The 26,544-nt window shown below is 39.0% G+C and overlaps 2 protein-coding genes across 3 annotated transcripts in view; both read left to right on the top strand.

The window, feature by feature from the left end:
• tep1 (telomerase-associated protein 1) overlaps positions 1–5,752 on the top strand; it is a 36,749-nt gene extending 30,997 nt beyond the window's left edge. Inside the window, exons 49-56 of the mRNA XM_034104321.2 lie at positions 561–691; positions 787–908; positions 1,450–1,593; positions 1,928–2,027; positions 3,259–3,370; positions 3,515–3,597; positions 4,282–4,386; positions 4,851–5,752. Coding sequence (XP_033960212.1) covers positions 561–691; positions 787–908; positions 1,450–1,593; positions 1,928–2,027; positions 3,259–3,370; positions 3,515–3,597; positions 4,282–4,386; positions 4,851–4,970 — 917 coding nt within the window. The 3' untranslated portion in view covers positions 4,971–5,752. The remainder of the gene's footprint in view (positions 1–560; positions 692–786; positions 909–1,449; positions 1,594–1,927; positions 2,028–3,258; positions 3,371–3,514; positions 3,598–4,281; positions 4,387–4,850) is intronic.
• A 923-nt stretch (positions 5,753–6,675) lies between these two features.
• Positions 6,676–26,010, top strand: LOC117462175 (nucleolar and coiled-body phosphoprotein 1-like). 2 transcript variants are annotated; one of them, XM_034104265.2, is made up of 38 exons: positions 6,676–6,964; positions 7,107–7,157; positions 8,272–8,343; positions 8,508–8,573; positions 8,694–8,762; positions 9,079–9,150; positions 9,254–9,325; positions 9,438–9,500; positions 10,004–10,060; positions 10,150–10,212; positions 10,718–10,783; positions 10,876–10,944; positions 11,031–11,102; positions 11,194–11,262; positions 11,416–11,487; positions 11,569–11,637; positions 11,720–11,791; positions 11,877–11,939; positions 12,027–12,086; positions 12,259–12,324; positions 12,937–13,005; positions 13,112–13,165; positions 13,281–13,349; positions 14,463–14,507; positions 15,045–15,104; positions 15,310–15,387; positions 15,469–15,516; positions 15,732–15,776; positions 16,301–16,348; positions 16,896–16,961; positions 17,546–17,602; positions 18,865–18,954; positions 19,844–19,894; positions 21,119–21,169; positions 21,856–21,927; positions 22,016–22,055; positions 23,135–23,186; positions 23,638–26,010. In XM_034104265.2, the coding sequence occupies exons 1-38, from the start codon at positions 6,962–6,964 to the stop codon at positions 24,587–24,589; spliced, it is 3,213 nt and encodes a 1,070-aa protein (XP_033960156.1). In that variant the 5' UTR covers positions 6,676–6,961; the 3' UTR covers positions 24,590–26,010. The 2 variants fall into 2 exon arrangements, with proteins under 2 accessions (XP_033960156.1, XP_033960157.1); XM_034104266.2 differs by lacking the exon at positions 15,732–15,776 and having other exon boundaries at positions 6,677–6,964.
• The last annotated feature ends 534 nt before the right edge of the window (positions 26,011–26,544 follow it).

Below are 26,544 nucleotides of genomic sequence, written 5' to 3'. Positions count from 1 at the left end.
CTTGTATGCAAAGAAAAAATGAGGGAACTTGTGCCCTTAACCTCATACGTCACACACACATCACACACACACACGTCACACCATGCGACTGCTCAAAAATGAAATTATTTCAAACAAAACATGATATTATTCAGATTTGTATTGTAACAATCATTTTATTACATCAATTAAAATATTGATATACGAAATATTTGTATTGGAACAGTTTTAGAAGATGTAGTAATGCTGTAACATATTTCAGCCACTAGGGGGGGCAATGCATGTTTCCATGCTTTAATGTTTAAAAAACTGCAACAACTTCTTTTCACCCTCTGTCTGAAACCAGAGCCCAGTCTGCTCTGATTGGTTAGCTTCCCGGCTCTGTTGTGATTGGTCGTCTTAGAGATGTCTCGCGCCTATCACGTCCAATATGTTGGAGCGCTAAACCTATATAACACACTACAGGAAAACCTCCAAAAGCGTAATGTGGCCAAAAAGAGCGAAGAGATCTCTGTGGGAATGAATATATTGAGTGTGTGTGTTTGACCTTCATTTTGGAACTCCCAAACATGTGTCTCCAGAGAGTCCTCCCTGTCAGCGAGGTCCAGTCTCCGCCGTGTGCTTCTCTCAGAGAGGGGATTTGATTTTTGCTGGTTATGAGTCCGGTTTTCTGGAAGTATGGCAGCACAACACCGTGGTCGGCCACAAGCAGGTGAACACGTACACAAGAACAAAGGATGTAAGCTGGCCGCCTGTTTGTTTGTGTGCCTGTGCTAATCACACTGTGTGTCTGTCTGCGTGCATCAGGCTTCAGACAGCCCCATCAAAGCGATCTGCTTCATGCCTGACGGACAGTTTGCTGTCAGCTACTTAACGCCAGTTGTAGACGTGTGGAAGCTGGTGTGGAACCAACAGCACAGCACTGCAAGGTAACACACATAAGAACAGTCCTACTATACAGGGAACATGTTTAAACTTATTTTAATCCGAATTTATTAACAAATTCCCCAAAGAAGTGTACAAAAATATAGGTGTTAAACGTATTTTGAAAATTAAATATGCCAATATTTTTTACCAAATATCTTGATATTGAAAAAGATATTCTATGCTTGCATAAAAAAGTAGTATTTGTATACCTTGATAGGCTTTGTATACCTATGTAGTTTTGAGAGCATTTCATCAAACCTAAATCCTGTGTGCTTATTTGATCTGAATTTCTTTTTTAAATCACTGACCGAACCTAATTTAGTTTGGCTTCATGCAATTTTGAAAGATTTATTCCATATATGTTTTGTGTTGTCTGTGTAGATACAGCAGAATAGAAGTGGAAAAAAACAGTAGATGAAAGTGTGAATAAGTTACTAAAATTAACCTAAATGAATTAATTCCATAGAGACTTACAAATAACTCAGGTGAGGTGTTTGGAGTTTGGTTCTTTGCACTAACCAGTCCTGCTGTGTTTCTCTGCAGCCTGCTGAAGGTCACCACACACACAGTGAAAGACCTGGTGGTCCGTCTCCACTACTGCACCATCCTGATCGGTGTGTCGGAGATTGGATCAATATTTGACGTCACAAAGTCCGGGAGTGATTTGTGGAAACACAAAATCTCTCGGTAACACTACAGACTGGACAATATTTACCATTTTAATTTGTCCAGGTTGTTTAGGGTTTTTTAAGAGAAACCTCTTACTGAAAATCTTCATCATTATTTCCATTTATATTTTGTTGTGTGTTATAGGTTTGTGTGCATGTAAATGGTCTGCAAAGGCTAAAATCCCAAGTGTAAATCAGGAGGGAGTTTCTCTCCCCCCACACGTCAGCTCAGTTAGTCAGATACGGTGCTGTTGTTTTTTGTTTATTTGACACGGAGGTTTTTTCATTTTCTCAATTCCCAAATAATAAAAACAGACCTAAAGCTCTTCATGTGTTTTTTTCCCTTTTTACAGTTTAGAAAACTCAGTCCGGTTTTTGGGGATGACCCGTAACGATGAGAAAAGCATGTGGCTGGTGGGCGAGCAGGACGGAGGAATCCAAGTCGGGTTCTTTGTGAGTTTCGCACTACTGATATTTAAATTGCACTTCACACCATATCATAATGAGGCTAAGGAAATGGTTTGTGTGGCCCTAAGATGTATTTGTTAAGTATAAAGTATTGTCAATTTAAAAATATTAACTGGCAATCATTTAAAAAAAAAAGGAAAAAAAAGCTAGTAGTTCAATAAAAAATATTTAGATTAAATTAAATCGGATTAGTTTATATACAATTTATTGATACCAAATTAGGAAATTGTTTGATTTCAGATAAAACCGAAATGTATTAATTACTTATCGGTTGGATAGTTATTTAAATTTGCTGTGCAATTTGTTACATGTGTTGGGGGGGCGGTAATGGCGAAGTCTGATTGGCTTGGCAACTGGAAGGTCACCAGTTCAAGTCCCGGCAAGACCAAGTGCTACCCTGAGCAAAGCACCGTTCCCTAACTGCTCCCCGGGCGCCGTTCAAAAATGGCAGCACACTGACTAGGTCAAATGCAGAGAAACAATTTCCCCACGGGGATTAATAAAGTATATCAAATCAAAAAAGCAAAATCAAATCAAAATACTTTGATGGATTGGGAGTGTATTTTAAATACATGATATAATATTTGATTTTATTCTCAAATAACACTCGTGTTTCACCCCCAGGTTTTAACTGCAGAAAATACAATAAGTCTGATCACACTTTGTGGCTGCATCACATGACGGCTCCAGTAACGTGCTCACTGTGAACCAGCGAGTCTCTTTGTGTCCCTGGACTGCAGAGTCAGGGTTTACTCAAAGCTTTGTTTAGGTGGTTGTTAGCATTGAGGGGACGGGGGTTGCTTTTCCATTGCTTCTATGTTTTGTATCACACTCAGATCTTAGAAATGTAATTATCAACGTGGCCTCACTGTTCTTTGTTCAATTTAATGTGTGATTATGTAAATATGTAAACACACTCAGACCCATATTGAGTCAACTAAATGCCCCAAAGTTTATTCCAACTTTTATTTTATCTTGGTTTCTTTATAGGGTATAGTTACAGACAGTCAAACATTTCCACATTTCTCTATTTTTAATTACTTGTGTTTTTTAAATACATTTTCTTGTGGCTGTATTGTGTATTTTATTTTGATACATTTAATGACCAAGTTTCTGATTCAGTAAAAATATACTTTTTTGATATATGTGTGCCAATCTCTGAGTACCACATGTTTCATTCATAGAACATATTGATTGATGTCCTCTCTTTCCTCAGTTCGCCATGGGCCCCCAGTATTCGTTTTGCCCGTCTTTAGGCACCATGGATCTATTCACAGATGAAGAGGAGAAGAAGGGGTGCCAGATCACGGCTGGAACTTTGGACAAAGGTACTAACATCTACTTTAAATACTGTTTCCGCTGCCGCTGACACACTCACTCCTACTTTTACATCAAGCATCTTTCTATTTTATATTTGTACTGGCAAGATTTTAAATGTGTCAGTTTATATGATGTGCTCTATATGTTTTCAGATTTGGTCGTGTGTGGGGACATAAAAGGCAACATGTGGTTCAACCAGACTTCAGAGGGTTCCTCATGGAGCAGCAGAAAACCTGTAAGAGCTCATCAACTCTGTAGCACACAAAGAAACACACCATTCGCTTTATTAAAGAAATGATAGTTACAGTATTTGTACATCTAGTTTTCAGTGAGCTATTTCAACTACTTTCAACAATGACTGCAACATCGTTTGATTAGTGATCAAAATAGTGAAAAAGATTGCCAATCACAAATTCCTTGAGCCCGAAATGGCAACTACAGAGTCTTGTTTAATCAAACATTAATTCAAAACCCCAAACGTATTTAATGTACCATTAAAAACAACATAGAAAGGCCACACATCCCTACAATTGCAAAACTACAAACATCAATTCTCTTGGCATTTTTAATCAATAGTTTGTTAAAATCTTATCAGAATTGTAGATTAAGATTTGTATTCAAAGATTCCTCACTACTTCAACTATAAACTGCCCTTATTTTTTGTATGTTTTAAGATGTTTTTTGGGCCAGAGAGTGCCTTTATTGTATGGTACAGCATTGAAAGGGGAAGACGCATTGATGACATTACCCCTCATTTAAATCTTAGTTAACTACAAGAATAAAAAAGCATGATTGCCAATAACCAGACGATGTGTTGTTTGGAAAAAGCACAATCAGGCCAGGAAATAAAGCAAACATCAGACATTATTGGCGGTGACGTCCCTTTGTATTGTTGTTAATGTGGATGTTTTATCTCCAGGCCCACAGCGACAGGATCAGTGTGTTGAAACTCACTGACTGCAGCATCATCTCAGCCTCCTACGACCGGACGGTGAAGCTGTGGGACAGAAACACCAAGAAACAGGTACGTCGGAGGGTTAAAGAACAGTTTGACAATTATGGAAACAAGATAGTTCACACTGAGGAGAATATCTGGACGAGAGGATTGATACCACTCTCACATTCGTGTGTTAAATATGAAGCTTCAGCACAAAGACTGAATCAGAATCTGATTGTTTGCTCAGGAGGTTTTCAATTACAATACATCTGGTGTTTAAATATTAAAGGTGTGGCTGCATAAAAATAAGCATAGTAAAAGTAAACAAACATACATTTGAAAGAATTACTATATAAATATCTAAAGAGAATAAAATAATATAAAAAAAATAATACAGCAAGCCGGCCTTTGTCTACAGTTATAATAAAACATCCAAATACAAATAAAAAGTCTTAAATCTACATAAAATGGTAACATTTTTTACTTAGATTATTTTAAACTGTCTTCAAATAAATATTAACATTCTGCTGCCGTTCTCTCTCTCCCTCTAGGTGGGTATGTTTGTGTGTGGAGGTCCGGTCCTGCACTTGGAGTTGAACCCTGAGAAACCCACTGAAATGGTTTGTGGTGACGGACAGGGAAAACTCTACTTCCTCTCGTGGAAGGAATAATAATCAAGATATATGTCATATGCTGCATTTAAGAAAACTACTGCCACGCTAGAGCACTAACCAACGATTGTTTGGGAATGTTTTGCCTACTTTTTTGCTTTGATGAAGTTGATTGTGCAATATATAAAGGTTAAATCATTATTGGAATACTTTATTTATCCTATAGGCTATAGGGTCATTTATATCACATACTGTACAGGGATCTGCATCTATGTAATAGTTGCAAAGATATGTTAACATGTGCCTTTAAATTATATAGGGGGGGAAAGCTTGCATATGTAGCAAAAAGAAAAAAGCCTTAAAGGTATTTGTCAGGTATCATTTTGTGAAAGTTCCATTCATTATTGTTGAAAATAGGAATGTGGGATTGTTTGTTTATTTAAAAATAGGAATGTGGGATATGAAACACAGAAAAATGAAAAATATATTTTCCTTGATGATAAATTGAATGTACAAATTGACAGTTTGTTGTTGTTTTTGTTTTATGGGTTAAAAACGATTTACAGAGTTGTTCTATTAAACAAAAAAGTTGTGGTGACACACATGTTATTGTCAGACTGTGTGTAAATCGTGGAATGTAAAAGGAGATGAAACCAAAACTCTGCACTCTGCAAGGGACCGAGTTCAGCCGAGACATCGATGGCAGACATGTAAACACAGCTTGTCAGATAATGCTTTTACAGCTCTGTTATCTGCACTCAATTGCTACTGCTTTATTGACGATGGGTCACATTTAGTGCAATAAAACATGTTAAGTAAATAAAGCTTTTCCCACTGCTGCACACTGAATATGTATGTTTTTGCCATTTAATTAATACAAATTTGAAGCTTAATGGGATACTATTTATCGCATACACATTTGGCAGTATATTTTATTTAAGTTTTGTTTTATGTTGGTGCAATACTTTTGTACTTAAACATTTCAAGTACTTTACTTCTTTGTAAAATGTTGTACTTGTACTTTACTTGAGTATTTCCATGTTATGCTACTTTGTACTTCTACTCCACTACATTTATTTAATACCTTTAGTTACTTTACCGATTTAGATTAATAATGTGAAATATAATCAATACTTAAATCAGACTGCAGTATACAAAGTCATTAAAACTAGCTGCACCTTTATCAGCTTTGATAACACTTTAATGCATCAATAATTATACAACATATCATATATATTATTCTGAAATAGACCAATCTTCAGAATGACTATTTTTACTTTCTTATACTATTGTACTTTTACTCGAGTAACATTTTGAACCCAGGACTTTGATTTGTAACAGAGTATTCCTCTACTCTGGTGCTTCTATTTTTGCTCAAGTACAAGATCTGAGTACTTCTCCCAGCTCTGTCTAAAATACTGTGTTTTGTAGTGCAGTCATGCGTCATATCATGTTGGCATATCACGTATTTTATACAAAGTAGGCTAACTAAGAAAGTGGGTGTTTATTTATTGTATTTTAGTTAGTACAAAATACTAGCCTCTATTATATTAGCCTCTGAAACATTGAAAGCTAGAAGTAATGTATATAGCATAACATGGAAATGCTTATTGAAACACTGCTTAAATGTAGGTTATTTTTAAATACATATTTATTCCAACACGCGTGACATTTTCATTAGCCTTGGGGAAGTCGGAAATATAATTTTCCGAGCAGCACCTGAACGCAGCATCAGGCTGATTACACATTCCCAGGTGAGACAGACACGCCCTCACCTGAAAGGCAAGACAGGTAAAACTGGATCTGCCAGTTCCAGCAATGTCTGCTTTATGAAAACACAAGTCACAAGGATCAGAGGGAAGTCTGTGATCTCCAGCCTCTTTATTTTTTATTGTTATCTTCCCTGCGGAAGGAGGAAAGCGGCTGAGTGAAAACAGCCGAACGCGGGGACGGGCAGCACCAGCTAACTGTGGCCGAGGACTGAATCATTTAAATCAATACCAACATCGATAAACCACCGGGAAAGCAAAGGCAGAGTTGGAGCAGCTTCAATGGTGAGTTAACGTTTAAACTCTTCTTTTAAAAGCGGTTAAAGTCCGTCTTTCTGTCAAGTTTCTCCCGGCAAACTGTTGAAAATGTCCGTTAATGTGACGCTAGGTTTGAATAACCGTTGGACATGTCTCTGCTGTTTGACAGGATCGATACGATAACCTCGACCTGGAGTGTGAAGGGGGAGGAGGCGTAGTTGTGAGTCACGTTTGATGTTTTGTTTTTAATGTAGTGCTTTAGCTTGATAACTTTTGTCTTTTACGTTTTGCTGAGTTGTTATATTAGTTGTGAGAGTCAACAGCCATGTTTTAGTTGATTTTATCGACCTGACCTCTATCTGTGTGACTGAAACTGTCCACGCAGTGCAGTCCATGAGTAGGCTGTGTAAACAGCCGTGTGGGAATGTAGGCTAATGCTACATTTATACTCTTAGTTTGGTGTGACATCTAGCCTACTTTAGTCTCTACTTTTTCCATGTGATGCCACTTAATATCTCTACTCCACTACAAATTGGAAGCCTATATTGTACTTTTACTAGTTGCAGATTCAGATCAATCATACAATATTGTACAGCATATTCTGACATGTTGTTGTGGAACAAGCAAGTAGCTAATATTAGCCCAACCTTTTCCAGCTGAAACATAGCCTGTGTTTACACATCACTTACTGAGTAATCCAATAATATAATTGACATTATTCTGGTATGATCCAGTTTACATAATGACTACTGGTGCTATGCAATATTTTAAATGCAGTACTTTTACTTGTAGCCAAGTTAACCTTGAGAAAGAGTCCTGAGCACTCAATAATACTGTCATGTATATAAAGGGGTATGTGTCTATGGTCCTACACTGTTCAGTCAATATAAATGTAAAGACTTTAAAGCTTGAATCCAGATCTCTAACTTTAAGTCCTTTGTTTGAATGTGTTAATGTTGTCATGTTTGCTTTTTTTATGTGATTGTTAAACAGGAACATCTGATATGAGAAGTTTTCCCAGAGCAGGAAACATAACAATCACCCTTTATTTACTGTCATTAAGCTTTTCAAGTGCAGACATGAAACCAGCTTCAAGGCCAGACTTGAAAACTGGACGTGAAGCTGGACTGTGAGATGTAAATGGGTTAATACAGCCAGTTAAAGAGAGACAGATTCATCCTACTGACTCTCAAATATCAGTTAATGATTCTGTTACTCACTCATACTTACTAAAACCATAGCAGACATACGCTTTTTTAACCGTTCAGAATGTTTTACATGCATACATATGTTTTTGAAGTCACATTTTCTACCTTTATTCCCTCCTCATGAAGGAAAAAGTGGCGTTATTCGGTGGGAGGTTTAAGAAATCCCTCAAGTCATCAGAACCATCTCTCAAAGCACAGGTGATGAAGTAGTATTAACTCACTTTATTTAAATCACATGTACCTAATCTAACTATAAAAGCAATACAATTAGGTCGTGAAATTCAGAAATAAACCAACTGTTATTATGGATTCACACTATTTGATTCTGCATCATCTCACATAGTTTCCATGCTGCTTTACAGGACAGTTTATCAGTCAGCAGTGAGCTTTCCAAGAGCGACGAGAGTCTGACTGACGGCAGCACCAAGGTCCGTTCCTTCCTGTTATGTATCGTTTTTATTTTCAAACCTTATTTCAGTTTTGAGTAAATATAATTGTGTTTTTACAAATAAGTGATTTATTTTTAAGCACAATCCTTCACATTTCAGGAGAAAGGAGGTGTATTTAAAGGGATGTTTAAGAAGACCAACAAGGCTGCCAAAGAGGAACAGCCACAGGTTGGTTGACTCCTCATTGAACGCACTGTGCTGTTTATATTATTACTTATTTAACTAACACTGGGTTGATATAACAATTTGACAAAGATTACAAAAAATAAGGTTTAATTAGTTATTGTGAAAGCAATTAAATTTTTTTTTTTTTTTTCAGTTTTTCTCTGTTAATATCACTTTATATTAAATATAAAGTTTAGACTGTTGGTCAAAAGCGACACAAATATATCGCCACTAGGCTTTTTTTGGTGATAAATGTTGACACAATTATTAATATGTTCGTTGTAAAATTATTTGTGAAATTATTTTCCATTTTCTCCAGGTCTCCCTGTCGGTACAAAACCCTGAACTGTCCGTCAGCAGTGACAGCTTAACAGACAACAAGCCATCAAAGGTGAGTTTCCTCTCCGCTCCGTCATGTTTCTGGTATCCACACCCAGAATGTTCTCCTTTTTTAGTTTGTAAAACCAAACCTTTTGCTGCACGTTTCTCTTCAGGAGAAATCAGGTGTGTTTGGTGGGAAACTGAAAAGGTCTCCTAAACCAGGACATGTCCGCAGGCCCTCACAGGTGAAACACAATCTTCTGTTCCACACCCTGCGCACAGTGGATAAATACACCTATCAGCTAAAGGCTCAACATATAAAATGGTGTTGTTTCATTGTAATCTTGTGTGTTTCAGGATCTTTTGGAAGACAAGTTTGCAGCCATTGACGACAGCCTGTCAGAAAACACCACGGCTAAGGTCAGTCTCAACAGCCAATTTATTTTAATACAAAAGCTAGGGCTGTGCGATTAGGAAAAAAATCCTAATCACGATTATTTTAGTCAATAATTGATATCACGATTATTAAAAAACGATTATCCATTTACTTTGAAAACATTATTTTTTTTAAAAATGTGAACAATATGATTTTAACAGTAGATTACCCTGAACTTTAAGTATAATTCAACTGAAAAACCAGTAAAAAAATATAATTAGAAAAATAATAATTACTTTTTTTTTTTTTTTTTTTTATAAAAATAATAATCGTTTTATTTAAATTACGTTGTTTTCGTAATCGTTGCAAGCCAAAATCGTAATCGAGATTAAAATACGATTAATTGCACAGCCCTAGCAAAAGCACAAGAAGACATATCAGACAGAGATGACAGCTGCACAATTATATAGCAGAACAATTATATAGCAGAATAAAAAAAACTAATAATTAAAATAAAATGGGGAATCTTCTGACTTTTTCTCTTCAGGAAAAATCCGGTGTGTTCGGTGGGATCCTGAAACGCCATGCCCGGAGGCCATCCCAGGTGAAACCAGATCTTCTATCATGCGTCCTGCGCACAGCGATATTTCATCATGTCCGTCATATACTGACTGTTCATTTTGTGTCTTTCAGGATCTTCTGGACAATGAGTTCACAGCCAGTACCGACAGTCTGTCTGAAAACACCACAGCTAAGGTGAGTTTCATTTCCTGATTTGAATGCAAACATTTTGAAAAACTCAAAATGGCTGAAATAAATGCAAACTAAATATTGAAAAAAAAGTCAGATCATAGCTCGAACAATTATTATGAGCTTATTACCTAAAATATTCAGCGTAAATACAAATGTACAGTAAATCCAAAATAACACACTTATAAATGTTAAAAGTAAAACAAAGAATTTCCCCAAAAATACATGATTTGAAATCTAGAGCTTCCTTATTGTTAGCTATCGACAAATGCATGGGTATTCTCAGTTAAGCTACATCAGATGTGTAGAGCTCACCTCATATGATGGAGAGTTTTAGCAGGGTGTGTTGTTGTTGTTGTGGCTGTTTGGAAGCGGGAGATTGAACTTGCATGCATCAGCTATTTGGCAGAACTGCGCCCAGTGTTAGAACAACTAAATCCCTGCCAGATCCATAGGTTAAAACAAATATATATACGAGTGTGGTAATTAGCATGTGGTTTATTTTCTCCAGGAGACAGGAGGGGTGTTCAGTGGGATGTTTAAAAAATCACCAAAGCCTTCTGCAGCACAATCACAGGTGAGAGCGTGGCATTTCATAACTCCCATTTGGACCTGTGCTAAATTAAAAGCAAATGATGAATATATCTGCATTGTTTTTATTGCCTTCAGGAGGATCTGTCTGCATCCAGCGAGCTGTCAGGCAGCAAAGACAATCTGTCTGCGAACAGCAACACTAAGGTGAGCTTTGAGAAACCAGAAAATACTTAATCTCTTCATTAAAGGGGAATTTTAAACCATTATCGTGTGACTTTTTCTTTCTCCAGGAGAGCGGAGGGATGTTCAGTGGGATGTTTAAAAAACCACCAAAGCCTCCTGCAGCGAGGACAGAATCCCAGGTGATACTTTGACATTGTTGTATTTGCCCTGTGTTAAAGGCAAAGCAAGTTATGAATATATTCAGTAATGCATTGTTTTTATTGCGTTCAGGAGGATTTGTCTGCGCCCAGCGAGCCGTCAGGCAGCAAAGACAGTCTGTCTGTGAACAGCAACACTAAGGTGAGCTTTGAGAAGAATGTAGAACTCTATAGAAGTAAGAAAGTGTGTGTCTTGTACTGTAACAGGTGAGGTAAACCTGCATCCATCAGAGTCTAAATTACTGCATTATGGGCGACCATATGTAAACCATTTCCATGTGACTTCTGTCTCCAGGAGGCAGGAGGGATGTTCGGTGGGATGTTTAGAAAATCGCCAAAGCCTTTTGGGTCGAGGACACAATCTGAGGTGAGCATCTCACTCGTCTTATTTACAGCTAAGGTGCCTTCTTTGGAGATAATAATAATTGGTAATGATAATTCTTCTCAGGAGGATTTGTCTGCCCCCAGCGAGCTGTCAGGCAGCAAGGACAGTCTGTCTACGAACAGCAACACTAAGGTGAGCTTTGGGAAACCAGATGAATACTTGTTTTCACGGTGGCCAACGTTTGAACCTTTTCCATGTGACCTTTTTACTCCAGGAGACCGGAGGGAAGTTTGGTGGGATGTTTAAAAAAGCACCAAAGCCCTTAGGAAAGAGGACACCATCTCAGGTGAGAGTAGTGCTGAAGCACCATGTTACTATCAATCATAAGAACAGGTGTAATATAGATTTATTAATGTGCTTCTTGCCTTCAGGATGATTTGTCTGATGCCAGCGAGCTCTCGGGAAGCAACGGCAGTCTCTCAGAGAACACTAAGGTGAGCTTTGTTAAAACTGCAGACGAAAAATAAGAAAAATAACAACACATGTCGTCGTATTGAATGTTGGCGTTATTCTTCCTTCAGGAGAAAGGAGGACTCTTCAGTGGCGTGTTCAGAAAGAAAGTTGCCAGATCTCAGTCTAGGGTAAGAAAAGTCAAGTTTGTCAATAAAAAGGTTTTTGAATCCAAAAAATCTTCAATTTAGGGAATATTTTGCAGTCATTTTGTTCCACGTGGATCTTTCACTTTGAAACACTTGAGTAAATGTTTCCTCCTGGTTGCTACATTCTGACTGTTTGCTTCATCCCTCTGTTCAGGAGCATCTGACCGTGGAGAGTGAGCTCTCTGCCAGCAGCGACCGTCTCATCGAGAAGCCTTCAAAGGTAACGGATCAACTTGCACTTAACAGAATACACAGTTAGTGATATGAGTAGGGCTGTGCAATTCATCGTATTTTAATCTCGATTTTAGCTTGCAACGATTACGAAAACAACGTAATCGAAATAAAACCATTATTATTTTATTGAAGAATAAGGGAGGAGAAATCGGCGGAGCTGCAGCTGAGAAAGGATTGATTGAGTGTGTGTGTGTGTGAGGAAGACTTAACGTAACGGCTCCACGGATTGGTCTATTTGGACCAATGGGTCCATTTGGGTATGGGCACGTCACTGTACCCAGGAAGAAAACAATGGAAAAAGAGAAATCTCCAATGAGGCGTTCTGGGGCAGCACAGACAGGTGTTAGAGTTTTACTCCCTAGGGTGTACTTTGAGGGTTTTGACTTTGCAGACCGTTTACATGCAGAAAAACCTTCATAACACACAAGGGGACGGGTAATAACCGGATAAACATGACATGGGACCTTTAAAAATAATATACGTCTGTTTTTAATTTCAATTAATCCCCATACCATGTGATGCTGGTTACAATCGCACTAATACTATCATTGTTTATATTGATTATATATTATATCGACTAAACTTGCTCAATCTGCAGGAGAAGGAATCCGGCTCTGACGGTGAGGAGGTGTTGGACAAAGAAGAGAGCCAGCCCAGTCACAAACAGGTTTGTAAGAATTTTCAATGTTTAATTTGTAAGTTTTTATCAGCAATTCACTGGATGTGGTTCTTATTTTATTTTTCTCTACCTTTGTGTTTTGTTTCATAATCAGAGTACATTTGCTGGGGCCATGGAGAAGCTGAATCCTTTTAGATCTGCAATCAAAGTGGGGACATTTTGGATTGGAATCTTTTAGTAGTGCTTTCTTTTATCTTTGAGAGTACCGTCTTCATCATTCATGGGATTTTCTTAAAATAACTACTTTGGTCTTGTTTCCACAGAATGAAAAGCAGTCGAGCTCAGATGAGGAGGAACCTGCGAGCAGCGAGAAGTCTTCAGGCCACAAACAGGTGCTCTGACATTCACTTGTTCCTGTTATTTAGCAAACTGAAACTGACACTTTTTCTAACTTGTTGTTTTTGTTCACTTGCCTCATTGGGGGGAGAAAAGCAACAACTTTTTATGTAGCTGTTATTTATCAAGACGAAGATTCACATTTGTGCAGATACAGACCACAGTCCTCTGATGCCTTCAGGGTCTAGTGTCTTGCTCTTCCACCACTTGTGTGTGTATGTGGATGAAAGACTTTGGTCGAGTAGCATTCTCCCCACGGTCGAACGTAGCTTGACTTGCCTGGGCTTGTTGAGAATGTCTTACCTTTAGTAAATGTCACAGGGAACAGCTTCACATATATGTAATCAGCTTGTTGTGCTCACTTGTTTTGCACAAGCCAGGCAAACATTGTGTTTCTGTTGCTGTTTTGTTTTCAGTGTTCATGTATGAACTTCATATCCTCAAAATGGATTTTCAGTAGTCATAAAATTATTTTGGTCAATAATTGACATCACGATTATTAAAAACCCATTTACTTTGAAAACATCTATTTATTGAAAGGAAAATGTGAACAGTATGTTTTTAACAGTTGATTACCCTGAACTTTAAGTAGAATTCAACTGAAAACCATAAAAAAAATTGTTAAAAAAAATTAATAATTACATTTTATTTATTTTTTAATAAAAATAATAATCGTTTCATTTTGATTACGTTGTTTTCGTAATCGTTGCAAGCCAAAATCGTAATCGAGATTAAAATACGATTAACTGCAGCCCTAATTTAAAACTAGAAGCTCAGTTAGCTGTTAGCCTCTGAACATCTGTCTGTAAAGGCTAGTAATGCTAATGCTGCTATACTATATTTAATAAATGCAGAAATTAGCTACAAAATTACATTTGGTAGCTAATGATGAATATTTAAAGAATTCCTACAATGTTTTATACTTTATAGTAAGAAACATTGAATAGAAAATTACAACAATAACAAAGATCTTTCAAATTAACTAAGACGCAATCACACAAAGCAGGACATTTCAAAGTTAAGAAATGGATTGATCGACATATACACAGTTACTAATATATATCTTGAATGCTGATCCAAGTGTTAATGTTGATGTCCTTCACTCTCAGGCTGGAGTCATGTCCAAACTGAATATATTCCGCTCCACACATAAAGTAACTATGCAGCTGCTGGTGGTGATTGGTCACGGTGCGGTGTGTGGAGGGAGACAGCCCTGATGCTGATGGCTTTAGGTGACGGGGGGTCACTGACGGGAAAATGATGGTGGATTTAATGGACCTTACCACTGATTTTGTATGTTGAACCGTATTTACTACAGAAGACTTTAAATCCCAATTCTTCAATTTATTAAATGTTTTGAATAGATTTCAGGGTGTATTATTTCTCCGGCAATCACCGCGTTTTCCATTGACTTTTCTTCAATACCAAAAACCAACAGTTCTTTGGAGTTTTGGCAAAAACAGATTTGATGTCCCAAGTTTACGAATTCCGCAGTTTGCTTTCCATTCAATACAGAAATAGAAAACCAATGGCTGCCTGAAACAGTGGAGAAAATACATCTGAAAATCAGTACCTTGTATGTAGTTAAAGGGTTAAACATACAAAACATATCTGGTATGGTCCTTGAGTTATCTGATTTAGGCTGATCCAGTTTAATATGTCATATTTAATGTGCTTTTTTTATTTATTAGAAAAACACTGAAGAAGACGCACAGGAGAATGAGAAGCCAGGGGAAGAGAAGCCAAAACCGGTCAGTCATATGTTTGCATGACCACACACACACACACACACACACACACACACACACACACGCGCTCACGCTCCTCCTCCGGACCTCCACCACATCCTCGTCATCGTCTTACCTCACTTTAAATCCTGCCTGCCTGTGCTCCTGCTCCCCCACACTGTGTATGTGACCGTGTGTGTGTGTGTGTGTGTGTGTGTGTCCTTGTCAGGTCAAAAGCAACATGATCCAGCGAGAGAGAAAGGAAAGAAGTGACACTCCAACGGTCCCACCCAGACCTTCTAAGGAGGTTTGTAAACTCAGTGGCTTTTGGTCCAAGGGCAAACGTTCGTTATGATATCCTGTTTGCTACATCGTGCTTTCTCCACAGGAAATGAAGAGGACGTCCATATACGACGAAGGGAATGAGGACGATCAGGTGCAGTACTTTCTTTCTGCTTCCACAGTTTGAATTTCATATATCTCTTAGAACGCAAGTTAAATCACTTTCTTTCATTGTTTGATAACCAATAAGACCATCCAGTAAAGCAGGCAGCAAGCGTGAAGGTGATTGTGCTTTGAGTTCCTTCCTTGCTCTACAAAGAAACAACAGTGTGTCACTCTGAGTTGAAAAAAATATGTTGTCCTCTACAGGACAGCAAGGACATGATCTCCAGATCTGCCAGATTGTCAGAGGAGGTATTTAAGGCTTCAGTGTTCAGGGAATAAATAATAACTCAGCGAGATGAAGTTATTCCGCCGTAACAACCCACCTGCTTGGCTTTAGGCTTCTCTGTATTCGCATGGGAGTCTCCTGAGTGCTCAGTCCTTTCCTCATCCTGTCACAACACAATGACCACGTCATTAAGCTCAAACCATGGCCGAGTGTATCGACTATCGACAGACTGACAGTCCTTCATCAGATATATAACTCTAAGTGTGAGATGAAATGCCCTGAGCTGAGGAGGAGGTGAAAGGATCCTCCAGGCGCTTTGCTGCAGCTCCACCCTGACAGACCACGTGTGTGTGTGTGTGTGTGTGTGTGTGTGTGTGTGTGTGTGTGTGTGTGTGTGTGTGTGTGTGTGTGTGTGTGTGTGTGTGTGTGTGTGTGTGTGTGTGTGTGTGTGTGTGTGTGTGTGTGTGTGTGTGTGTGTGTGTGTGTGTGTGTGGTGCTGAGCTGTATCCTCCCTGTGGTGAAGTCAACTTTTTTGGTTTCATTTCAGGAACTGAATAAAACAGCTGCGAGACAAAAGCAGAAGAGCAACCATCAGGTACCGACATGTACACAGAACTAGATATTGATATTGTTTGGGAGCAGAAAGACACAACTTTGATGTTCCCAGTGTGCGGTTTGGAGCAAATCATAATCCAGTATGCAACTTGAATACGTTTGAAGACTCGTGTACAGTGGTTGACAGATGTTATGTCCTGTATGAAACTTGAAAAGATCAGATTCTCACTTCTACTTCTCCTTATTGATTGTCGAAACTAAATAAAAAGATTTTTGATTTGAAAAAGTTTGAAGAGAAAACTTGAAACCTTCAGTGGACATGCCCTTAAATCAACGGCAGTTCTAACTGTTTTTGTGTGTCCTAAACATAGACTGTTAAAACATGACTGGGAACAAATAATTATTTGTTTCATGACTCCTCCCTAACCCCGAACAGATGCAATACAATGTCATTTCTAGTCTTAAACTTTGGCTGTCAGCGGCCAACAATAGTATTCGTTTTCACAAGCCTCTTTCAAACTAAACAAATATTTTTGCTGACACCTCCTGTAAGTTAAATCAAATGTAATGAGTTTAATTTCCGGCAGAGCCAATCAGACGATGAAGGCCTCATGGATGGATCTGCAGGAGCCGGAGAGGAAGAAAGCAAAGCAGTGAGTGTATCTCTTCATCGTCACACTGTTTTCATTCCTAATCCTTAGTCCTTAAGCTCAGAAACCTAAACTGTAGTATGTGCCGTATGTAATTGTGAGAATGTGTAATGAACTCCAGATTGCTGCTACATTCAGGGGGAAACAACAGAAAGTGTTTGCTGCAGGTGCCTTTTTGAAGTTCCAGTTCCTGCTTCCTTTTTATCTTTTCTTTTGTGCAATGCAAATAACATCTGGCACCGGCTATTGTTAGCTTGCGGTTATCGTCAGTCACGAGGCGATGTAATCCCAACCCTACAGTTTTAATGTCTCCTAAACCCAGCCTGATACAGTTGGCAAGAAACGTGGGGATATTGACTCGACGATCAGTTTACATCAGAGTACTTGACTGCATGCTGTGTTTGATTGACTGTAAACTAAATATATACTTACATGTGTGTGTGTGAGGAAGAAACCGACACATGCCTTAGTTCCAGAGGTCTTTTTGAACCGTAGCACACATTAGGTCTGCAGGCTGTGGTGAAATGCGGTTCTTCCAGTGGGTGCTTCTCATGTTGCTTCACATCACTGTGGCTTTTTCTTTACAGGCCAAGGTGAAAAAACCTAGGCGCCATAATCCATTTATGCAGCGTGCTGGAGCAAAGGTCTTTATTTTTTATTTGCTTTTCATATAAAGTCTATTCTGCCATAAGGACTTGTTTTTCACTAACTTAAACCTACACAATACACGGTACCACTTTACAATAAGACTAGGGTTTACGAATAGTTTGTAATTCATTTATTAATTAGGTTGTGAACACTTCATACATCATTAATAAGCTTTTATAAGACACGAGAAACAGGGCGACTGTGACCGGTTGCTTGCCGAATAGTGAGCCCACATGTATCTGTGCTGCTCAGCCTTATTAGAAATGGTAATAACTCATTAATGTGTTTTTATACTTTACAACAAGGCTCCCTTTTGGCAACTATACATGTTAGTAACTCGTAACTTAATGGTCATAAAGAGATGCCAAGAAACATCAAGATGGATGGGGGGGGAATCAACTCGATGAACAACAGATACCAAGGATGCTGGCTGATGAATAAGTAAGCTAGGTAGCCAATATAAGGCTTTCGATCAGGAGAGACGGTTTTGATTTGAGAATACATATTTATTTTGCCTGGAATGCACAAATGAATGTAATGGAGTTTTGGCGATTAGGCCTCGTTGTGCGGGAGTATCATCCGGGAGGGGAGAACCGATCCGATGAAACCCCCCGGGGTCTAGACACTGGTGCTGGTGAATGGATAGTTGGGTCCGGTCTGAAGGGGAGGGGCTTAGCTTGACCCTGGATTCAGAGGGACAGGAGGAGAAGAGGGGTGGAGGAGGAGGGTTGCGTCGAGTCACCTGAAAGGACAGCTGTCGGAGGGGAGAGCAGATTTAAAAGGTTTAGCGGAGCGCTGTGATAGGCTTGTGAGAATAGAGCGAAGTGATTGGTTAAGCTGGGGAGTGACGCCCCCGATCACTTATTGAGAGGAGAGAAAGTAGTAACATAGAAATAGTAAATGGGTTAGTGAAGACGGTCTTCCTGGTTGAACTTGCCCTGAGCTTCATTTGTCATCTTGCCAAATAGTGAGCCTGTGTTGATGCATGAAAACGGTTGGAACTGGTTTATAAATGGTTCTTAATGATTAATAAAGTGTTATAAACCTAATTCATAACCTAATTATAAACCCTTTATGAATCCTTGTAGTCTTATTGTAAAGTAGTACCCAATAAACTATGAGTCCCTTACCTCAAATGTATTTTCACAAAGCTGATGTACTTGAAACATGTTTTTTTAATTAGTTTATACGCCACCCGGTTGCTTCCCCTGTACTCATTTATTTCATGTTTAAGTTCACACTTTTTTTGTTTCTTCAGGCTCAGTCTGACGATGAAGGGCTCGATGGAGAAGATGATTCTTCACCCAAAGAGCAAACGAAAGATGAAGAGGGCAAGGAAAAAACAGAGGTATTTTAATTAATGTCTTTAATGAAATGCTTTTTAACCCTTCGATGCCCTTAGAGTGGCTGGACCCTACACTCTTCCATAAGTGGGTCAAAAAGGACCCGTATTAGAATAATAATGTGTTTTTTTGTCATTTTGGTTAAGAAAAATCACTTGTATTATATTTAGTATTATATTTTTGTTCACACTTGAAATATTCTATTTTTAATTTTTCACTATTTATAATTTTAGACATTTTTTTTTTACATTAAAAAAACAACATGTTTTGAACATATTGATGCAAAGATCTCCACTATTCTGAGACCCTCACAGTACTCCAGTCCCTTTTCAAAACTCGTCTCCTCTCCTCTTGTCTACTCATCATAGCCCACCCCCCATCAATCCATGCCGGTTGATCAAGTTTGATAATCCTATACCCCCCACCCTAACCTTCACTTATATTGTAAAGCGATTTTGAGTCCTTGAAAAGCCCTTTTAAAAATATAATGTATTATTATGATTATTATTAGAGGTGTCACTTGTGATGTTGTCTGTGTGTTCTACAGTGAATGTATTCCTGACAGCAACAGGTGATAAGAATCAAAGGTTCCTATAGGATCTCATAGGAAATGAATGCGGGTCATTTTTTACCCACTAATGGAAGCTTGGGGTAGAAATACAAAAACTACAATTTCTTAAAATGTAAATTAAAAATTTGAATGGCATGAAATCCAAAACATGTTTTTTGAGGAATAGCTGGAATATGAAATGATAAAAACATTTTAATTACAAAGATACTTCAAGAAAACCATAGTTATCAGGAACAAATGTTACATTTTACTTGTGCAAGGAATATTCCAGAATGTGATGATCTTCCTCATGGTAACACCGAAACTATTGTTTTTCTTTTTAGACCAAAGTCAAGAAACCGAAGAAACACAATCCTTTCATGCCAAGTGGCAAGGTAACGATCATTCACATGTTTCCTTACCCGTGCATAATAAATGTTTGTGTGAACAAAATGACTGAAATGTAATTTTAACTAAGTCCTTCATTACAAATACTAACAAAGGAAGCACAATGCTGCCGTATGAGCAGTTTCAATTATTAAGGACAACATTTTAGTCACAGCATCTGCATCCCTCTGTGTCTTCTTTAAGTCCGTGCATCGGTATACATCTGAACTGTGGAGACAATGTGTTTCTGTATGACAGCGCTTGTTGTTCTATGATAATTGAGTTAATCATTGTTTGTTAAATGTCAAATTCACAACCTATCAGAAGAAAAAAAGGTCGATGTTAAAGGTGGGGTATGTAGTTCACTTCAGAAACACGTTTTGTTATATTCCATGGAATGCTCTTAACATCCCGATAGCAATGAATATATGAAATGCTTTGACAATAAATACATAAAAACATTTCATCTGTGGAAGCCGTAGCGCTGTAAAAAGCACGACCAATCATCTGCCTCGGCCGGCTAAAGTAACTGGATGGCCTACCTGCCTGTCAGCCTTCCATCTGTGCACAAACGTACCTCGTGCCCTCATTGGTCATGTGCGCGTTCGTGTGTGTTGGAGGCGGGGCTCTGTAAGGAAGGGGCAGATTTTTTCCGGCTGTATATTTTCAAATTCAAGCGCACTCGAGCTGGTTTCTCCTTTCTTACCTAGCCCACCTTTAACTAAGAAATTCAATTGAAGCCGTTAAGAACATTTAAATAACTTGAAATTACTGTCATGGATGAAAATAGCACGAACACCATTCTCTTAATATATATTCTCTAAAAGGTTATTTTGATGCTGGTGGAGGAGAGCGTTGTCGGACACAAATCTCCACTCAATTATTTAATGTTTTGTTGGTGTATCTCAATGGCTGCTAGCTGAAGATGTGCAGTCTTTCCATGTTATGTTGTGAAGAGTCGTAAGTAAGCATAGGTAATAAGAAATCGCAAAAGTATGACCTTATTGGGTTTGTTAGTGTATCATTAATATTTTAACCAGAGTTAATTATTTCAGCTCTGTAACTATTTGTAATTCCTCCAATAAGTTCACTTCTGTTTGCGCTGCTTCTGAGAAATAGTTTTGCAGCGGTTTGGACTGCGTGGGAATTCATATCTGCTCAAAAGCAAAACTGTATATTGATATAACAAATGCTGTAACTGTGTGTCTTGGGTGTGTTTTCATTTGTTTCAGGGCAAAGGCATTCGGAGGAACGCTCAGGACGGCGCTGTCGGCGCAGGAGAGGTAGTGAAAATGAACTGGATGACACATAAAGCTGTTTGACGTTTCCTAGTTTCTTTGTCTCCTTCAGTCTGCTCTCACATCACTTTTTAACCTCTTCCCTCCCTCTGTGTCAGTATATTTGTCCATCCAACTGACAATTTTCAGTCTTACTCATCGTGGTTCAGGTTTACTAAAGATCTGCTCCAGTAACCCGACCCCTCCCTGAAAACAACCTCTGTCTTATGTTCGTCTCCAGGGTGTCCACTTAGCTCCCAACAGAGACTATTATAGTCAACGTGTTTGTTTTTCTACCCTCCACTCTCGACATGACGCCCACCTCCACGCAGTGTGTGTGCCGTTCCCTGGTATAGAAGGAGACGAGATGAGATTAGGTTGCCATGTGCCCAAACTTGTTTCTCTGCCATGCTTCCATGGGCGATTCTTTACTTCTGCAAAAGCAAGCTGTGCATTTAGAATTCCTTTTACTATCACTTCCTCCTCTTTATCTGAGCACACACAGCATGAAAAGTGAAACCAAGGAAATGAGACTCCTCATAAGTCGATATTAATTCATTATCTTTACGTTTCTCAGTCTTTCTGTCTCACTCACACACTTCAGCCACACACTAAACCCTGACATGTTGTCTTTATGTAAAATCTTGGTGTTAATATATACATTTTAAAAAGTAATATTTCTGTTTTTTCAGAATGAAAAAAGAACTTTATTCGACCAGCTGGAAGACTTGCGTATTGACCCGTCACAGCCTGAAGACAGACAGGTTGGTTTCTGACGCAAAATCTGATCTCAACAGTTTGAATAGCAACCGTAAACATGCAAACTCATATAAATCTAATGGTGTGTTTCAGGATTTCCAGGGCCTTATGGATTGGTGGAACACCGTGGAGTGTAAGTAACAAATAAAGGAAGTGAAAGCCGCCGCATCAAACCATTATATCTAGGACAAAAGTGTTCTTCCAATTTTTTGGCAACAGTTTTAGAAATAACTATCTATTTTAACATTATGCCCATGGGACACAGAGCAAGGTCGGTTAAAAAGCGTTTTCTGTGTTTAATAATTTATATTGTGGCCGAATAGAAACTAACCCTGCAACCAGGTCCCAAAATCTGAACCCACAAGCATGGGCATTAACCTGCTGCTATAACAGCAACCCTACTGGATGCTGTTATAGCAGCAGGTTAATGCCCATGCTTGTGGGACTATAGAGAGGCGAAGTCCCTCCCTTTCCGGGGACCTCCATGGGACCTTATTTCGGAAAAGTTATGTATTGAAGTCAATGGCGAGAGAAAACGTATTTTTCGATCCTGTTTGAATTGTGCCATGAATTATACATATGATGTTTGTCAATCTTAAAAAATCATTTCCAAGTCAAAAAAGTCACAGTTTGTCTTAAAACTGTTGAAATATAAGACTATGAAAAATACGCAACTAGAAAGACTACAAATCCCAGAATCCCGGTCCTGCATGCTGGCTCTCACGGAACCGACTAACTCCCCTTGTGTGTGTAGCTCTCAACGTGCCCAGACTTGGAGTGATTTTCACCTCTTTTAATACTTTTCGCCTCGTTCTGAAAGAAAGAAGTGAAATGTGACAACGTGACGGCCGTCTTGGTGTGTGGTGCGAGATGGGAGATGTAGTTCCTTGAGCGGTTTCCCAAAAAAAAAGTGTAACTTCACAGTTTTACGACACGTTCTTATTTTTTTGACTTGCAAAATTATCTTTTTAAATTGACAAACATCATATGTGTAATTCGTGGCACAATTCAAACGGGATCAAAAGATAACTTTTCTCTCGCCATTGACTTCAATACATGACTTTTCCGAAATAAGGTCCCATGGAGGTCACCGGAAAGGGAGGGACTTCGCCTCTCTATGTGCTCTGGATCTTTTGCTGTTCACATACTTTTGTCCTTTATTGAATATTGCACGATAAGTTAACTTTTTCTTTCTTACTTTGACCTCCTCAGCCTGGGAGGACACGCCTCAAGAGGATGACATGACAGAAAAACAAGAGGCCAAGTAAGTGATACATGTTTATATAATATTTCACTTCCTTGTCTTTGATCTTTAAAGGATCTGATGTTTTTATTTCTGGTGCAGATAGATGTAGTTTTGAGATATCCACATCTTAAATGTCTTCCCTGACCCCAACATATGGAGAACATCATTTTGTTTTCACTGCTCCAAACACGGTCAAAAACATAACAAAAAATACAATTTCCCAAAAACAATCCCACCTTCACCCCAAAACTCAAAACTCTGAAGCTTTCTATGTTTGTCTGACATCAACAATGTAGCAAGAAAATGTATTCGACACACCAGAAAACCTTTTATACAAATTCTGTGTGTTGTTGAGAGCTGGATATCTCCTCCAAACTTGGGGAACTAAAGCCACTAGCATGTGAATGGAAGATCCACTAGGGTTAGTTTTTAAATAAACTGTGACCTAATTCTGAATTGCTCGTCTCAGGGCGTTCGCTGTGACGGCGGACAAGGTGCAGAAGGGAATCCGCGTCTTCAACAAACTGTTCTCGGAGCGGGCTGAGAGCCTCTGGCAGCACGTCATCGACCTCAACAGCATCGCAGACGGCCTGGACAAGTTCAACAAGAACACAAAGATCGCCCAAATCACCGGCGGCTCCACCAGCGCCATCGGGGGAGTGGCCACCATCACCGGCCTCGCTCTGGCCCCGGTCACCTTCGGAGTCTCTCTCATTATTACGGCTGTAGGTTTGGGTGTCGCTACGGCAGGCGGTCTGACATCAGCAGGCGCCGGCATCTCCAACCAGGTCAACAACTCCCAGGACCGCAAGAAAGTGGAGAAGATCGTGAATGATTATGTGGAGAAGATGGTCGACCTCAACAAGTGCCTGAAGTTCATCAAGCAGGGAATCGAGAACATGAAGCGGTTTGACCTGATCAAGATGAAAGAACACGCCTACAACCGAGACTTCCCTGTGCTCAGCAAGAGCATTTATGAAGACGGCGCCATGGCAGGGAAGGCCATCCTCATCAGCGCTAACGAGATCATGCGTGTGGTGCAGATCGCCAACGTGGCGGGAAGCACCGCGGCGAGAGCGGTCCAGATCGCTAGTATGGCCACTGGTGTGCTCACTGGACTCTTTGTAGGCATGGACATCTACTTCGTGGCCAAGGACTCCAAAGAACTGAAGAAAGGGGCCAAGTCCGAGTTTGCCGCCAAAATCAGGGAGGTGGCGACGCAGCTGCACGACGGCCTGGTGGAGCTGAACACGATACGAGAGGAGCTGCAGTGCACCGGGCCAGCTAACGACAAAGGCACCGACACAGCCCCATTGGACAGTGACAAGAAAGACGACAAACATGACAGTTCGAGTGAAGATGAAATCGACCGCATCAAAAAAGCCATTAAAGAGGACTATGAGAACCGAGAATATGTTTGAAGGCCTGACACTTTGTGTGTGTGTGTGTGTGTGTGTGTGTGTGTGTGTGTGTGTGTGTGTGTGTGTGTGTGTGTGTGTGTGTGTGTGTGTGTGTGTGTGTGTGTGTCAAACTGCCAAGAAAATGGGATTCAAAGACCAAACTAAATCATGAATTTGGATAGTACACTTTTAGATTTTTAAAGAAATAGGTACAAAGTGTTTTTAGAGACTTTATAAGTCTGCCTTTAAAGTGATTGTTAGAGTTCCATTAAAGTGTGTTGCTTCTTTTTAGAAACGCTCACTGATCAGGTGTAGACTTACGGGGCCTTAATTATGTTTAAATTGCCATAGAAATACACTATAATGCAATGCAGTAATAGTCTATCTTTTCTATATGTTGTTGGTGTCAGGGCTGCAACGAAACCCCTCACCCTCTGCTTTAAGGTCTGGATTTAATGGGTGTTTTAACGTATTGATGACTTTTGTCTCATTTTAAAGAATGGGGCAATAAGCTTTGCATCCGAAGTTTTTTTCACAAGAGCTAATAAAACAACAAAATTAACCTCATTAACCTAGCTGTAGCCAATGAAGTCACATGTCAATCAAACTTAGCTGCCAATACTTTTCTTAAATGCAATTAATATTTTTTATATTCAAGCAGGGCATAAATGGAGAATTATGTGTTTTAGAATTATTCATATTCATCCAGTCTAGGATGAATGGGAAATATCGGATGATGCTAACCTAGCTAAGCTAACGCCACGTGGTCCTTTCGTACTTCGGCTCTTTTTTGTAATGAATAGTTTTTACTCGCTAAACGGCATTATTAAACGTGTTTTTGAGAGTTAGATTTTATGTACGTCACCCATTTTTTATATTATTGCTAAATCTCCTGAGTCTAACTATCACAATGAAAGCAAGCTAACGTTGGCTTTTGTTCTGTTGGCTTGGCCTCCTGGGTGTAAATATTGAAACGGTGACTAATCTGTTCATGTGAATCAGCTGTTGTGGAGCAACCTGTTTTATTTGATTGAAGTGTAAATCTTAACTTAGTACCCACTTGACCACTGGTGCAAAGTAATGGGAAGATCCAGACGTAAAATCTGAGGAGAAATTCTATCATGGTGTTCTTTGTTTTTTAACAGTCCTGCAGGTTTCACCGTTGCTTCAGCCATAGTTAATGTTTTAACGGTTTGGAAAAGGATCTCTTACAACTGGTCAACCTCTTCTGAAAATAACTGTTTGCCATTTCCTTTTATTACATTAATCTTTTTAAATTATTTCAAAGTCACGCTCCATTATGTGGTTCACACTGTAAGCTCTGCTGATGTCAGTCCTGTGGTCTGTTTAATGAACGATCATTCGATACTACCTGTACATGTGCAATATATTGTAGAATCTGTAATACTTTTAAATTGACAAATAAAGGTCAGATAAATATGTTTTTGGTCAATCTGTTTCTTTGTTAGTCTGTGTGTCAGCAAGCAAACACTTCGCTTTTCCTCTTCTGGTGCACTTACTGCATTTCGTATTTGCTCAGTTAAAACCAAGATAGATGTGTTTGTCGAAGTGTCCTGGAGCAATGTTTACTTTTTCATTTCCATAAATTATGTTGAAGGAGGTCTGCTCGCTGAAAATGTCTCTGAATTTCTGTCACCCTTTACATTTGTGGCAATATTAAGAATTGTTTAGCGACCTTGAGCAAACAGTTATTAGACTGGGGTTGGATTTATTTAGCCACACAGATCAGTCGATTCAAGGCGACAGAAGCAGCACATGCCGTTTGGTTGAATTTTTTGAATTGAACAGTTTTAAGTTGGCTGTTACTACAACGTTCTTGTACACCCTAATGTGATTGTCATTGATAAGCAATCAGAAAATAATAAGCGCGACGCTGTAGTCGTAGTACTATTGAAAATAGAATAAAATGAGACGGCCAGTTTATTGCTTTTTTTGCATTTCCTGAAACAACTATA

Source organism: Pseudochaenichthys georgianus, chromosome 17 (genome assembly GCF_902827115.2).
Source record: "Pseudochaenichthys georgianus chromosome 17, fPseGeo1.2, whole genome shotgun sequence".
In the NCBI taxonomy this organism is placed as follows: Eukaryota; Metazoa; Chordata; class Actinopteri; order Perciformes; family Channichthyidae; genus Pseudochaenichthys; species Pseudochaenichthys georgianus.
This window is presented reverse-complemented; position numbering and strand designations above follow the sequence as displayed.